This window comes from Talaromyces marneffei, chromosome 7 (genome assembly GCF_009556855.1).
Source record: "Talaromyces marneffei chromosome 7, complete sequence".
In the NCBI taxonomy this organism is placed as follows: Eukaryota; Fungi; Ascomycota; class Eurotiomycetes; order Eurotiales; family Trichocomaceae; genus Talaromyces; species Talaromyces marneffei.
The window spans coordinates 999,593-1,016,020 of record NC_072354.1 but is presented as its reverse complement, the minus strand read 5'-3'; the positions used below and the strand labels follow the sequence as shown (position 1 = coordinate 1,016,020).

Sequence of the window (16,428 nt, the reverse complement as noted above, 5' to 3'; positions counted from 1 at the left end):
GTTGCTTTTTTTTTTTTTCTTTTTCATTGAATGCAATTTTTCAGATGGCATTCTAAGCTACTAATAATTAACAGTAACTACGTAACTTTGGTTGATCAATGCGGAATATGGCTGTGCCTTAAGAATTTCAAACTGTTAGGCTGACAGTTAGTTACTTTAACAGGTTTGCTGGGCCTAGAATCTCGTATTCGTGAACTTTAAGCTGTTACCAAGGCGCTTGGCTCATCACTGTAATCAGACGCGTACTTTGGGTACGCTACTATGTATCATTTTTCATTCTTATACGAATGCATAATTTAACTAGTACATATCTAGTCGTAACGCTACGATGGAGTGCTCTGTAGGGAGGTCTGGCCCGCGTGTCCGGCCGTGTCCAAATCCCTCACCTGAATACCCCAGATCTTCCATCGCGCTTGCTCAATAACGTCGTAGTTCAGCCACAAGCCTCCTTCGACTCCTCGTTTTTCGGCTCGCTTCTGGACCGTCATAGACTGAGTTCCATGCTCACCAGCTTCGTGGTGTACTTCTTCCCGTCTTTCAAGCTCCACTTGACGATCGACCCAGGCAAAGAGGAGGCGTAACTGCCAAAGCCGATCTTTAACCTCATCGAAGCTATACGCTTGTCCTTGTACAGTCGTTAGTCCTGCAACCGTCTCATTGACTATGCTTTCCAACACAAGACGACTGTCCACGGACGACACTCTAAGCCAGGCTGGAATCGTAACCACCGATGTCACCCCATCCTCCGCCGCCAAAAACCGCGATCGAAACTGGAAGGTTGCAGATGGCGGCAAAACGGCCGACCGATCACCAACATCCAACCCCTGCAAAGGACGCAACGCAAAAATCCAATCCCATACATCCTGTCTAACGGTGTTGTTTGCTTTGTTTCTTCGCCCCTGAGACATCAGCAATGCCACGCTGTTCGGTATGGGCCTTCTCCAAGAGCCTATTGTAGTACTGGGCAGAATATCCTGTGCTTCACTCAGCCCTAGCAGTGTCGAAGCAAATACGGAGCCTCCGGATGGGTCGTAGGTCGAGTTTCGTCGTAAATAGATGGATTGGTCACCCTTTCGGAATTTTCCGCGCAATTGCTCGTTTCGGTCAAAGTCAAGGACTAGGGGCCAGTGGTCTCGACCGTGCGCTTTGACCGATGCGATCTCCTCTAGGTTAGGCAGCAAGCATGGCGCAGTAGTCTCTCTTGTAGTGCCATCTTTCATATGCAGTGATACAGGAATGGTAATAGGCCGTCGCGTATCAACATCCCTGGCGATGAGACAACGCGGTTCCGCCGCTAAAACCCATAGGTGTCGAAATGCTTGGAGGTGGCATTTATTGTCTAGGACTGATGTAGGAAACAGTGGGTAGAATGCACACAACATCGATGCAATCGCCAAATTAGACGTGCCCAAAGTGTAGCATCCACCTCCCAGGAAAAGCAAGCCGATGGCCATATGTGCCGCCATGTGACTTCCATACGACGTATGAGGATCGATTCGCCCGTGGAGCGAGCGTAGCCGCCTGAACAAGTTCAAATCACCTGTTCCGGCCATCACCGCTGCGGCTGAAATCGCCACTATATCCTGACAATGGCGCACCGAGTTGCGTGCTAGTTGGCTATCGTAATGCATAGCAGGGAGCCGGACTATCCGCCGGAACTGATCGAGGAATCGGATGAGCAGATCTCTTGCTTGACTGTGAGCTGAGCCCGCATATCGCAATCCGATCGCAAAACATAGACCCGCGATAATGTTGAAGAATGGCATGTCGTCGCTTGAAAGATGTCGGATAGTACTGAGTCCATCTTTCTTCCTATAAGGTTTCGGAATGCTGCGAAGCAGCCATTCTGAGGTCGGCTCAATGCTGTCCCACATGATAAGATGCCGAGCGAGTGTACGTAAAAGGAAGATGTCTGGGCGAACATAGTCATACTGCACAGTTGTATCTGGAATATCGATTTTATGAGCAAGCATTTCGTCGTTCGTTTTCATGAAGATGATTGCGAGAGCTACAGTAGCACCTGCGGTTGCCCTGTCCAAGATGTGCACCAGGTCGACATTCTTGGTCCCAATAGCTATTGCCAGAAGTCGCTCGACAATTTGCATATCTCGTAGACCTCGAAGATCTTTTCCTTTGCCAAGGTTAATATATCCGAGGGCGAATCCAGCGGCAAGCCTATATCCTTCATCGCGAAGGGTCTCTTGAGAAATGCCTACTTCTTCCTGTTCCACATTCTCGATTTCAGATAGTAGCACTTCACTCATTCGCCGGTGTTGAGAATTACAGTAAAGTAGTCCAATGCCCATAATGCCCGCCGTCTGGGTAAGTGGCGAAAGATTAAGCTCAGCTGCACCCTGAGGCAGCATTCGTGTAACGTGCACCGAAAGTAAGCGAGTGATGGGTGTATCCATGGTTCCCAAGTAAGATACAGACAAACCGAGAAGCAGACCGATTGATGTCATCGTATGTTTTGGAGTCAAATATTTAAATGCGACCCATTTTGCCAGGTTCTTGAGATGCCCGTTCAGCCCAAGGGCAAGCAAGAATCCCGCATGTCGGTTTGTAAGTTCTTGTGGTTTGTTGTAGAGGATCCAAGAAGTGTCAATTCCCTTGGAAGCCTTGGATATAGCCAATCCCGTTGCCGCTCCATTGTGAAAGAAAGCCCAGCATACTTTTTCCTCATTGAATGCTGATCTATCTGCACTTATTGTCACGTTTGATGGCTTCATCAAACATTGCAGCGAAAACGATGGTATCGGGAGCTTCTCTGTTAGCAAAGGTGACCGACCACTGAACATGAATAATGCCCGACCAGCAGGCACCGACAGAGTCCTCATGGTAACGAGCTGAACGACTTCTTTTTGAGCTTCAAGTAACTCAGAGTCAGTCCACCCCGGTTCCGGTATACATTGTGCTACTGGTGCTTTGGTTTGATTGAGAAGCTTAGAGGCTTCTTGGAGACGCCTATCCTCCCGGTACATCAATCTAGTAACAGCCATCCGATCAGCTTCGACAGAAGCCTCAAAGGAGTTTGAGAGCTCAAAATCTAGTGTCGAGGCTCCTATATGGTGGACATCTCGTAACGAGAGATGACCTACTCCCATCTGTGTCCGATATGCGGGTTGCGTCGTGGCTTCAACCTCCATAGACATGTAAAGATCATCACGATCAATAAGTCCTATCAAGGCAGCGGTGCAGGACACCGGTGGTTTTATCTGACAGCGTACGATAAGTTCAAAGAGCGGTGCACTTACACCCTCTGGTAGGCTCTCGATCACACTAATCGTCAAGCCCCAGCGGAGTAAGAGTTTCACTTTGTCGACAGTACTAGACGCTTGATGTACTTCTGACATGAATCCATTGATAGCCAATGTTCTTGGGGTCAGTCCCATAACCTCATTCCTCAGACTGGGTTTATCAGACGTGCGACTGGAGCCGGGGAAAACATCAAGAAGCGTAGAGAATGCATTCAATGGTGGCGCTGTGATTGAACCTTGAAGGTGATCAAAAATTGAAGGGGGAACGAAGGGTTCCAGTGGCATATCTAGTCCGGATATTTGATTTTCTTCAAATACCCAACGGCCTATTGTCGCCATTTCCATACCGTAGTAACCATCCTCGCTCCAAGTCCATGATTTCCATCCTACCCATCCACCAATCTGAGCTAATACAGGCGCTAGCATTCCCCGTTCTTGATAAGAACTTTCACTATCGCAAATCGATAGTTTCTGTTCCTCGCGCAATAGATGCAGACTAACGAGAATACTGCATAAGGCGGTGCGCCGTGTTTCTTGACTCTGAGAAATCGCGGTAGGCAGATACCCCTCAGAACCCGACGCAGCTTCACCCTGAGGACTGTCGAAGAAGTCACGGGCAAGACTTACACATCGCAACAGGTAGGAATTTTTTGACTGGTCATTCTGAGATTTCTGCTCCGCTAAAAATGGCTTACCGGCGTTTTCGTCTTGACCTGTCGCCCATGTCCACGAACTGTTCATCATCCACGATGCTGTGACTCCTGACGATCCAGCTATTTTCTCCGTCATAGAGTCCCAACTTTCTTGATCAATGTAGCTACCGCTACTTGACCTCAAGATACCACCCTTACGTCTCTGTTTCTTAGCCGGCCGAGGCTGTGGCGAATCAATGAATCCAACTGCCATAGTAAAAATCATAACAATAAAAGCAGTCCATTCAAGGTCATTTTCATCAGATCCACGTGAAAAAAGCCATCGTAGTACTTCCCACCAAGCGGTATATAATCCATCTGCAGCTCGAAGAGATTCTCGAAGAGCAAAACGACATACAGCCAACGCTTTTTTCACGAGAGGGTTCCTGGGTTGTAGTTGAATTTCGATACGGTGACATCTTTTTTGCGAATCAACAATATCAACTTGGCCACGAGAGGAAGACCGCCCAAATGCAGCAAGTTTCAGATTTGAATCGCCTATAACCCTTTTCAAGCCGGTGTCAGGTGCTCGGTTTTGGACAATTGAAAGTCGATCGGGCGAGTGTAATGATAATTTAGACGGAAGTTCAATTTTGATCGAAGGACTCCACGGAGACTGTAAGGTTATCTCGCCTTTGCCATCGATGGTAGACTTGAGAGTCAATATTCTCGATATGCCGTCGTCGACAATCTTGCACACATCCATGACATTTGCAGCATGTTGTATGCCTATAGCGTGAATAACTGTAAACACCTCGCTTTTCTTCTGGGATATCTTTTGTTTTCTTCTGTCTCTCTCTGACAGACCCAAGTTCTGGACTTTCAGATCCACGACAACTAAACAATTAGATATTGAATCAAGTAAGCAGAGAGCAAGATGCGCTGAGGTGGACGTCTTCTGATGGACGCTTTCGTTGGGCCGCAGTGTAAATGCTTTGGGCTTAGGACGAGTCCGTTTCAGCTCAGAGAAAGAGAAGCTGCCAGTCGACAGACCCGATGAGAAGGTTTCAACCTTCCGAAGCATCATTTCTTTGGGAAGGCCAGACATGGGCCCTGTAAGGTCCATGCTTTCGAATCCTTCAAAGTCACCGCCATTGTTGAGTTCCTCAAGTAGCCGGTCAACAGGAGCATCCAAGAAGCTACTGGCATTACTATAGATAGAAGCGTTTCCGGCGAAGGAGCTCCGCAAGTTATAACCAAAGCTGGCACGAGTACTGTAGCCTCCTATCGATTGGCGTAGACTACCATGATTTGTTATCCCTCCTTGGTTGCCCGTTGCAAGATCAGAAAAGGCCTGTCTATCTTGACTACCACCTAGATCAGATCTAGCAAGCAATGAACTAACACGTCGTGAAGTTTTCGAGGGCACTCCAATGTCTTCAAACTCTTGTCCCATCTGGGAGGCAAAATCTGTTGGCTCCGGAGGATCGTCTAGTTGGAAACTTTGAGAGAACGAAGTTCCATGGATGTTTCGGCCTGCACCAATACTCTCTCTTATACCAGAAGGGCGTACAACAGGCGTTGTAGCACCCGTAGCCATTCCATAATGCGAACTTCGTCGTTTTGATCGAGCTCCGCTAGCAAGCGGTTTCTTTCGTTTCTTTGACGTTTGTCCATTGACGTCGGTTCGGAATTTTGCATTCCAAATAGTGTAAAGGCCGGTTTCTGTGTTTACTGTGACCACAAGAACCAGCGGCGAATCTTTGAGAGAGATATTGTCTCCTGTGAGCTCGTTGGCTGTTGAAACGTAGACAATTTCTTCTGCAGGGTCTAAACTATCAAAAGCCCAAGAATCTTGAGCGGCGTGAGCTGTATGCGTGGACTGATTGGCAATGACGTGACCCATCTCCGAATGAGGATCCGTCAAGGAGAAAGTCCGAGGCATATCAAGATCGTCATTCTTCTTCTGTGACCGAGATAGCTGTTCTGTGGACGAGAGTCGATCATCTCTACCTCTTGAAGATCTGAAGTTGTCGCTTCTCCGACTGTCTGTAAAGCTGTGCGACAAGAAGGAGTTTGGAGGCGCTCCTGGCAAAGATGTCGACGGTGCCTCAGGAATTTGTCTCTGAAATATCAAGCCTCGCGGAGAAGCAAATACGGAGTCCACTTCAAAGGGTAAGGGAACGACATGGCTGTTTCCTGCGAGAAAGAATATATGTGCCTGAGTTTTGAGAACAACAACCAGGGCTTTAGATTCATCTTCGTGCGAATGTAACCGTCCCTTTGTGAATCCATGGTCAATGGGAGCCACGACAACCTTTGCTATATCCTCTTCCTCGACATTTTGAACACGACCGACAGAGAATCCTCCTTTCACACCAATTGACTTTGTATCCGAGCTCTTGGTGGTTTCTCGAGTAGTCACCGAAGGAAAGTTTGTGAGAATGACATGTCGAATTTCCTCCTTCTCGATTTCAACTTTAAAGACACGCTTCACAACACCGCTGCGTGACCAAACAGCGCAACTCTTGGTGTATGTAATATCATCTTCGGATTCAGCTCGTTGCGTATACCATACGTAGTCGTCGTCGGAGGGATCGACTGGGAGGAGGCCCTCGTTGATGAGAAAAGGCAATGCGGGGGGATGGTGTAGGCCAAGTGAGCGCACCGAGGCCATTGCGGATGGACTCAGGATGTCGAATTGAGAATTAGTTCAGAAAAAGAGGTCTCCATACGAGCAATCTCATTCTGATGCTGCTGCTGATGTTTGTTTGTTTTGTTTGTTTGTTTTATTTGTTTTCATGTGTTGTAGTTGACCCTGTAGGGCCTGGCTCGTTTATTTGTTTTTCTTGGAGGAGCTTGCAAGCTTCTCTCTTGCCGTGCGGAGGACGGACGTGACGCGCCTTCCCGCCGACCTCAGATCAATCAATTATTTTCTCCAACCACCACCACTACCACCAACCCTCTTCATCTTTCAACACTCACGCAATTTACTCAAATATACTGCAAGCTATCCTTTATTATTAGTCTGATTACAGTCTTCAGCTATCATATCAGTTGCTGTCGCTCCAAACACTAAGTAGGCTATGCGATAAGTTGATTGTCGCAAAGTCGTCACAATGGCTGGTTCTTTCAAGACACCAATGGTGCGCAGAAGGGATGACGGACTTCAGCTAAGGTGACTACCCTGTCATCCATACTCGACATACAATGGTTAATCTGAATGCAGCTATTCACTTCCTCATCGCGTCTTCACTTCGAAACCATATCCTGTGCTCACCCCGAACGGCTCGTCCATTTTCGTCTACGGCTACGACAACGGCTTGAGGATAGTCTGGAGAGGAGGCAGGTCTTTTCTTTCTTCTCCTATACAAAAGAATGCACCGAATACTCGCCGGACGGAGGCCGCGAGCAAACCTCATAATAATGATGATTCGATTATGATTATTGATTCGGATGACGAGGAGCCTGCTCCAGCTTCCAGCAACCAAGACAACATAGAGTACGAATTCTTCGACGACGAAGAAGTCGAGATCGAGCCATCGCGACCGTATGAGCCTATCATTCGACATGTGGATATTCCTCTGGGTACAAGGGTTCTCAAAGTAGCAGTGCCTTCGCTTCTGCCAGAAACAGCACGTTCTTTGGGATATACTGTGCCTCCTATTCTTACGACATCGATCGTTCTGTCTGTTGCATGCGCAGACTCGAAGCTGAGGGTTATCAGTTTGCCACTGACGCCTCCGCATCCCAGCACGAAGGCTTCTGATCTGAAAATCCAAACATTGACGTTAGATGCTACTGTATCACATACCGAAATCCCCAAGGGCGTTTCGATTACTTTTACCTGCGAGACAGACGAAAAAGACGAGGATCTTAGCCGAAGCAGGTCACAACAAGTGCCAGCTGCAACTGGACAATGGAGTTTGTTGGTCGCCACTCATGCTGCCGAAGCGTCTGGAACATTACTCGTTTACAGCATACCCATTGGACAGGCCGCGAATGGTTCCTATACATTACCGACCAAAAACATAAAACCACCACAAAAACACCTTCTACCGGCCTCAGCGGGGTCTATTTCTTTCAACCCTTCTCCATACCCTTCGGCGCGACACGCGCACCTGCTGGTATCGGTTCCCGATGGGTATGTGAAAATTCTAGCGTGTACTACATCCTCAAAGGAGAGTACAGATATTAGTGCAGACGAGAAAGCTGGGCGAGAAGGAAAATGGCTGCTCACGTTATATCCCGGGTTTGAGCAGTCGCCAAGTGCTCTGGGTCGAAGGAAGATGATTGTCGACGCTGCCTGGGTTCTTTCCGGGAGAGCCATTATGGTGCTTCTTTTTGGCGGGGAATGGGGTGTATGGGATATTGAAGGCGCTGGTCCTGGCTCTGAGCCTGGGCCTCTTGTCGGTCAATCCAGCATACACGGCATAACCGGGGGGGCTTTGACTGCATTCTCGGTCAGTGGTCGCCTTCTCGGTAGTCCACTAGCAATAAACAGATCTCAAATTGCAGTAAGTGAAAGTCAATCGGAGCAACGAGGAAAATTTGCTCCCATGACTCCGTCATCACGGCGGGTTCGCGAAGACACATTGTTCAAGGGCGCTCAGCCTTTAGCTACACCGTCTTCTGATGGCGAGATCTCTGTCGTCCAGATAAATTCTTCGCGAGCCGCCATGGCCGAGGAATCGATTCTGATTCGCCACGGAGACCAAATCGCCACCATCCCGAGCTTGCTGTCTCTATGGAAGAATTCGGTCAAAGCTACAGGCACATTTGACGCGTCCAACCGTAGTCGCGTTTCGCCTTTGGGAGGAGTAAGTCTGTATGGTGAGAGACTGACTGGTGTTGCACATCTGCCCTCGCCCTTCCGAGCAGAAATCGATAACGGCGACCGGCAAGAATACGAAATACTTATTGCAGCTGAACATCGTTTGATTATTCTCGGCCGTGATCTCTCACAAATAGCAACCTTGACAGCACCGAAACGAGCAGTCGGTCACTTACCCGTGACTCTGCAACCCAGCGCAGAAAGTGATCAACTCAAGCTCAGTCAAGGACAGCTCGATGTTGACGGCATGAGTCGTGTGTTGACCAGTATGTCAGGTGCTCTGCAGCCTGCTTTGCAACCTACTTTGCATTCAAATGGATTTAAAAGTCCGATTAAGCGAGCTCGCATTTTTTCATAGTTCATCAACCGATACTCATACGATACCATGAATCAATTCATTGACAAGAAGATCTTCATTTTTATTTCGAAAACAACAATATTTAGTCTATTCGCAACGCAAGGTGGAGTGCTAGGCGAGTTTCATGCCTTGAAATTCCTTTCTTTTCTTACTTCTCGTCAGAGAAAGAGAGAAAAGGGGGAATAAGCTCTGTATTCGATGCGATATATCAAACTCATCAAAGCCATTCTGAGTGATCACAATTTAGAATCTCACGTATACAGGGAAAGCAGGGCGCAAACATTGCATCGCCTCTCTTCTAGACATGAAGCGGGTTTCTCTTGAGGCTCATATTGTGCTCTGGATTCAGTAGAGAGGTTGATGGATGGATGGTCTCTTTCCCTGTGTGAAATTTGCACAAGAGTGAGGATGGTACATCTCCTTGAACTTTTCGAATTACTATTCACTACGTAGGCTGTGTGCATATTCATCGTGTATCTAAATGATATCTGCGACATCAAATCGTCCAACATGCCGCCGCTTTATGCTCAGCCCAGCTTAGGGATCCCGGATCACTCACTGAGCAGGACCAGTGGGCCGAGTGATCGTTTCGAGCATCGCCATGGTTATGTGTAGGGTTGGTCTTCCCCCCTGCCTTTACAAACATTGGCCAGCAAGGGACGTGCTAGAACAGAAGCTCCATTATGCCACCTACCTCCATGACCGAGAGTGCCATCAAAATATTCCTTATCGGAAGAGAGAGAGAGAAAGAGCCTGTCGGCCGCTGATTTGAGATTCGAGCATGGCCAGCCACCAAGAGCAGATTGCATGCATGTGTTATTTTGAATCGACCGATAGTAACTATCTATCCACTTGAACGTCTGCCATTCGATAGTAGAACACCCTGCGCTTACCACGATTGGTTTGGCTTGATGCGAAGATGTACTAAGGACGCATGAACCATAGAACGGACTTAACTAGTCACTAGTTAATTATAGAAGCGACGATATGGTTGGCGGAGAGGGATTTGAAGTAAGTAACTATGTAACTGTGGCGATTCTAGAGCATGCACTACACAAAGAACAAAGACATGGCATCGAGATTTGGTGAACCCCGGCGGGCATTGATTAGTAGTACCGTAGTAGGTCTTGCTTGGAAATCCTTGTCGGGCCAACAGTCGCGATTACATCCTTGTACTGGTGACAGCGTGTTTCGTGTACCCTCCGACACCGAAAAACTTCATATCCAACTGGACAAAGGCCAGACAACAGGCTAGCCCAGACAGCAACCTTGATACTTTCAGAACCAGAAGCAAGCGAGTACCTAGGTAGAGAGAAAACAAGATCAGAGGTCAGAAACAACCTAGAACAACGAAAAACCAAAAAAAAAAAAAAAAAAAATGGTCTCCCCGTCCAGTGCAACAACACACACAGCTCCAGCTCCAGCTCCAGCTTCAACTACATCAGCAATAGAATCACACCCAGGACCTGCCACAGTTTACGAAACATACACAATATCGGGCTCACCACCACCCACGTCAACAACAACAACGAGAATAGTCACCGCCGACTCCACGCAAACCTACCTTCTCGGCCCATTGACCACAACGTTCACCGCGCCCAGCCGATGCAATCAGGCGTATTGGTTCTCAAGCAGTAGTCGAGTTTACGATCCCACTTTAGGTCAAATTTGTACGAATGTTGGTGGACAGGCCGACTACAACCAGGATACCTCCTGTCTTCCTCCAGTAAAATCCACCATCCTCGGAAGTTTAGTTGGCGGTTCGGATATTCTCTACACTACCTATAACTACAAGGGCTACTACTCGCCCGGTATCGCGTGCCCCGCTGGATATTCAACAGCTTGCGCTGCACAAGCAGGGGCTGATGGAATCCGGTCTGCATTATCCAGCATTCAGAGTTTCGGTTTTGTATACGCGGCAACTGCTGATGAGACGGTGGTGGGATGCTGTCCAACGTAGGGGCTATTTCTCCTCCCATTCTATTTCTCTCAAACAAAGAATGAACAAACTGCTAATCGATAGATGGATTTGATAAGAGGATACCAATGTACCAGTCTTCTTTCTACCCAGTGGTGTCAGCGTGTAATCGCCTCCACAACGCAGCCCTTGGTCACCTGCATGAACGGCACCAACGGTGCTCCAGCGTCAACAACAACACTGTTCATTCTCCCGACCACGGTCACCTTGTCGTCCTCGGACACGCTTCTTTCAACAGAGGTCACAGCAACAACTAACCTCACGACTCTTTCGATGCTCGCAACCATGATCCAAATCAACTTCCAAGCGACTGATCTTACCTCCACGGCAACACTGTCATCATCCTCCTCCTTTTCAACATTATCATCAACTTCGCTACCCACATATCCGACCAGTACTGATAGTGGCAGCAGCAGCGGCAGTAACAATCACCACAAAACCACAACGATTGCCATCTCCGTCGTCATCCCATGTGTGGCAGTCCTCATCGCGGCGTCATTGGGATGGCTCTGGTATCGTCGGAGGGCTAGGAAACAACAACCTTCTACCGCCTACCAAGCCGTAAAGTCGAGCGAGCCCACCGAAATGCGCGGGGATCCATCTCGACATGAAATGGAGGGGTCACCGGTCGCATACGAGATGGCCAATGCGAATTTGGGTTCTGTGATGCATGAGATGTATGCTGGTAAATGAGATAGCCCGCAGCAGCACCAGCATCATCATCATCATCATGATCTATCTTATGAAGTATAGTGCTTCCCTGGGCACGAGTCTAGGCTTCAAATGGGCTTCCTTCAAAGCTAGCCCCCCATGCTCAAAAGGCAAGACCAACAGCCGCCAACGCCAATCAATTATGGCCGTACTCGATCGAGAACAACAAACCCACGGCCCAGTCAACGCAGACGAGATCCATGGACGATGGATGGCATTGAGTGAGTGCTCAAGCATGGGTCCACGATCGAGGGATGATATAGTTATCACACGATAATAATTAATAATATAACCTACATACAACGGCGGCCAAGACATCCCATCTACGTATACACACCTAGGTAGCTAGACGAATAGTGAGTTAATGAGAGATTATACAAATCTACCAACTCCACAGCTCAGGCTTTCACATACTACGTAAGCAAAGAATGATAACTAAGAGAAGGATGATAAGAAAAGTATGACAACCAACTACTTTATCTCGTCTGTTCTGGCCCTGTCTAGTCTAAGAAATGTAATAGAATCGAAAGAATAAAAAAAATACACTTCAATGGAAAATAAAACAGCAGAAAGAATAAAATGAAAGTGCCTGTATAAGCTAGTGACAGAAATGAGCAATAGCCAAGTCTTATGAAAAGAGTCTTGTGGGATGGGAATCTTTGATGGATGCACGAACAAACGCAGTTAGAAAATTTTTTATAGAGAAAGAAAAAGAGGGAGGGAGACGTAGGAAATATATATTCAAGGAAAAGAAAGACTGTGGTGTACTGTAAAGTACGTGTGTGTAAAAAAAATGATAAAGCGACTCGCTTAATCAAGACAGACAAAGACGAGAGATAATAGTAAAACAGAATGCATAGCAAGCAGAAACAAAACAGCAAGGCGTATCATGGATAATAATTGTACAGAATCTTCGTGATGGGTTGATCACACCCTTTGTAGTGATTTCTTCGTAGCTAATAGTTTAGGCGAGAGGTCACCGGGGACGGGTTTGGAGACCCGTCTCGAACCTTTTCAATGATTCGGTCTGAGAACTCTGATCGAGCCCTGGCCCGAGGACTGTGTCCGCTCCTTTGGCTCGCAGCTTCGCCGGCTTCGTCGACAATCGGTAATGTGTTTGGTCCGCTACTGCTATTCACATCTTGTGGATCCCACATCGTAGACAACGTCCGCGGATGTGGTTCGGGACCTGTGTTTCGAGTCATTTCCTCGGCTGCTTCCATTGTCCTTTCCACAGACTCGGGACGTATGCCTTCGGTGTTCTTGACTTTTTCTTCGGTCGTCTGTCCGTTGGCTCGAGCTTGTTCGAGTCGCTCTGCCTCTTCTCTAGACATTGTGATGCCTTCCGTGAAGTTGATGAAACGCTCTCCGTACTGCTCAGGAGGAATTGGAGATATCTGTGTTCGATTGTTCGATAGACCTTTCCAGAAATGTTCTGCCTTTTTGACAATTCCATACTACTTCATATTAGCAAGTGGCTACACTATCCAAAAACAGGGTACTCACCGGTGTCAAACAATCAATGATACCAAGATAATAAATCTCCTCTCCCGGCTGGCCATTTTCATGCGTCGCCCGGAAACCGCCATCATCAGAGTAAAATACCAGATTCTTCCTTTCGTCAAGAATCTCGTCCGGCATCTTTGCTGCCGTCTGCTGTATAGGAACTGGCCGTTCTCGTTTCAGCGTAAGTCGCAGTTCCCGAGCTTTACGAGCATTCTCTAACTTCGACGGCGTCCGCGTCAACAAGGTACTTGGGTCGTCATCCCGGTCACCTCCTGGTTGAAAGACTTGAAGCGTCTTGTCGCGGAGTTTTTCCTCATTGCCACGGCCAAGGTCATGTATACCAACCAACAACGAATAGTCCATGATCTTCAGTCTCTGAAGTAATCGAACATCGCGTCGCAGCTGAGCCATAAACACTTCTTTCTTCATCGGCCCCGCTTCCAGATGACGACCGCGTCGCAACCAGTTGAGATCTTTCATCGTAGCGCGAGGATTCTTCTCGAGATTCTCCTCTCGCAAGTCACGCCCAACGGTCGAGCCTTTCAGGTCGAACGTCTGGTGGATATCTCGATGCGGCGGAAACAGATTATTCATCACGACAAAGTGTATCTTGCGACCGTATGCCATCTTAACGCGGTGCAGACCGTAGAATTGCGATATTAAGGTGTTGGGGTTGCTCTCGATATGTTTGTAGTAATCCGGTAGTATCTTGCGAAGTAATTTGTGTTCGGAATGATGGATCGTCTTGATAATGTATTTATAGTCGCGGGAGAAATAAAAAAAGCTGCCACTCTTTCCAGGCGAGCCCAGCTCTGACAGTATATATTTACTAGTCAAGGACATGAGGTAGTCCGCTGGATCCAACTTGAACTTGGCTCGCAAGCTTCGAAAGACCCAGGGAGCGTAATCCTTGAACTTGAAATCATATTTGGCGGATGGTGTCAATTCATTGCCGGTACTATTCTTGTCAATTTGTTTCTTCTGCTCGGTTCTTCAGGGTAAAACACATACATATCAAACGAAAACTTGTGCTTCGCATTAAAGTCAGCCGGTGTGAGTTCACGGTCCATCTTAGCATTGATTCTCGAAACCACAAATCGAATACCAGTCAACATATTGTATGCCGTCACCCAGTTCTGATGGTTCTGGTCGACTTTCGTACCCACAATAACACGATCGTCATCTTCCTCCTCGCGACGCTTCTTTCTGGCTCGTTTCTGCTTGATCGCTTCTGCCCAGCGAGCGGCATCGTCATCCGTCAACGCATCATCTGTCGGAATATCATGTACACTTGTTCGGGTTGCCCGACGGACTAAATTCAGCGATGCCCGACGGTGATGTTCCGGGCGACCGACATTGGATGTTCGGGTCTCGTCGAGCGAAAGGTCACGGCTCCTTCGGGACGTCGATCGTGGCACTTGAAGTGTATGTCTGTTGGAATACGGACCAGGAGACGAAGGCGAAGAAGACGAGTCGTAGTTCAGTGGGGTGGGTGGAGAGGAATATCTATGTTGAGAGCGCTTACTTGGAGGAGCAAGCCGGTCGGGTTCAGGAGGAAGATGGTTGGCGTCATCAGGAAGCGAGGTCGACAGAGGAGTAGGTGTATAGCTTCTTATAGACTGGTTGGGTTCCGTGTAAGAGGCCCGATCGTCGCTGGACGACAACCGGTGGGTGTCGCCATTGGGAACGACGGGCTTCGAAGTCGGTGATCGTGACCGGATTGATGAGTTACCATTGACATGAGGCGGCAGCTCCAGCTCAGACCCCGATTGTCCATTCCCATCGACCATCGCTGATCCTCGACGATTATATGACGGTTGTTGGTACAAGTACTGCTGATAGTCCCGGCCCTCCCGCAGGGACACGCTGTTCAGCGACGGCGTGCTGTCTGTCCTGGAATAAGGTCGATCACGACTGTACGAACCGATGGAAGATCGCCCTCCGTTCAACGACGGAACACTGCCATTCTTCAAGCTCGTGAGAAACTGCCTGTGATCCGGTTGTTGCTGGTGATGAAAGCTATGGGGTTCCAGGCGGCCCACATCGCCATTGGTCCCTGGTGTGTAGAGAAAAGTGTTGCCAACGGAGGTCTTTTCGATGGATTTCCGTGAAGCGATATCAAACGAATTCGACGGACTGGCACTGGCTGGTGGATGATAGGGGCCGTCGGACACGATGGCGGGCATGATCCTGGCCCAGCTCGCAGCAGGTGTGGTTAATTTTCGATTCTACGGAAAATCAACTTTGTCGGATAAAATGTATTCCTCTCTTCGATAGGGGCAGATGGCGGTTTGTGACGTGAGGTCTGCGTGGAACGGTTCTGGCGGGTCGAATGGTGGCAGTCAACAACAGAGTCAGTTTGTTGGCGCCACAGGGAAACAACTATTTTTTCCCTTAGGCTCAGCCTCTCCGTGGTCTGCCGTTCAGGAGTAAAACCGACTTCCAGCCCGCCGTAGTGGACAAATGAGCGACGACGGAGGTATTATTTATTTATTAGTGTAATTTGAAATCAAGGAGCATTGCTATATCGAATTGAATTTTGGCAAAAGAGGGAAAATAATGATGAATTAGGAGGGTAATCGGGTATGCGGCAGGGGGGGATATGGGCGTTGCACTTGGCTGGCTTGGTCAGTCAGTTAGTTGCACGGCATTCGGGAGACTGAATATGACGCAGATGGGCGGATCGTTGCTGGCGTGCGTGGGTTCTGACTGGTCGTAGGCTGCACAGAGAACGATTGACCGCAAGAACCAAGTGCAGACGGGGAAGAATCGAAGAAAGAATAGAATATTCAGACGAGAAGTGTGTGTAAGACAGATGGAACGGTTGCTTCTTCCAGAGTACAGAGTACAAATACGCGTCACCAGTGTACAAGAGGCAGGAGCACTCACACCAGGGAACGGTGCCATCAGGCGGCGATAAGGCATAAGCTGTTTCCTGTTTCCGCTGCTGGTAGCCTAGTACACTTCCAGTAAGACGGGAGCTGGCGTGTACGGAGTACGTAGAATAATAATTAATTACTCGGTAATACATACTACGTAGTATACATCCACTTTGGCGTCGTGGCTGAGCTCTCGATTTAATTTCCTTTTCATCCCTTCGATTGTACTCTGTACTCTGTAGTAACGAAGTAAACAGTATTAAGGGGCTTTCG

The 16,428-nt window shown here is 48.2% G+C and overlaps 4 protein-coding genes across 4 annotated transcripts; 2 read left to right on the top strand and 2 right to left on the bottom strand.

The window, feature by feature from the left end:
- Positions 1-323: 323 nt before the first annotated feature.
- Positions 324-6,566, bottom strand: EYB26_009027 (uncharacterized protein; the record flags this gene model as incomplete). The annotated part of the gene is made up of 1 exon (XM_054268278.1): positions 324-6,566. The coding sequence occupies one exon, from the start codon at positions 6,564-6,566 to the stop codon at positions 324-326; it is 6,243 nt and encodes a 2,080-aa protein (XP_054124253.1).
- Positions 6,567-7,008: 442 nt separating this feature from the next.
- EYB26_009026 (uncharacterized protein) lies at positions 7,009-9,081 on the top strand (the record flags this gene model as incomplete). The annotated part of the gene is made up of 2 exons (XM_054268277.1): positions 7,009-7,067; positions 7,119-9,081. 2 exons carry the CDS (start codon positions 7,009-7,011, stop codon positions 9,079-9,081), a joined length of 2,022 nt encoding a protein of 673 aa, XP_054124252.1.
- Positions 9,082-10,459: 1,378 nt separating this feature from the next.
- EYB26_009025 (uncharacterized protein) lies at positions 10,460-11,752 on the top strand (the record flags this gene model as incomplete). Its single annotated transcript, XM_054268276.1, has 2 exons — positions 10,460-11,037; positions 11,119-11,752. 2 exons carry the CDS (start codon positions 10,460-10,462, stop codon positions 11,750-11,752), a joined length of 1,212 nt encoding a protein of 403 aa, XP_054124251.1.
- A 974-nt stretch (positions 11,753-12,726) lies between these two features.
- On the bottom strand, positions 12,727-15,462 carry EYB26_009024 (uncharacterized protein; the record flags this gene model as incomplete). Its single annotated transcript, XM_054268275.1, has 3 exons — positions 12,727-13,227; positions 13,277-14,234; positions 14,288-15,462. The coding sequence occupies 3 exons, from the start codon at positions 15,460-15,462 to the stop codon at positions 12,727-12,729; spliced, it is 2,634 nt and encodes an 877-aa protein (XP_054124250.1).
- Positions 15,463-16,428: the final 966 nt, after the last annotated feature.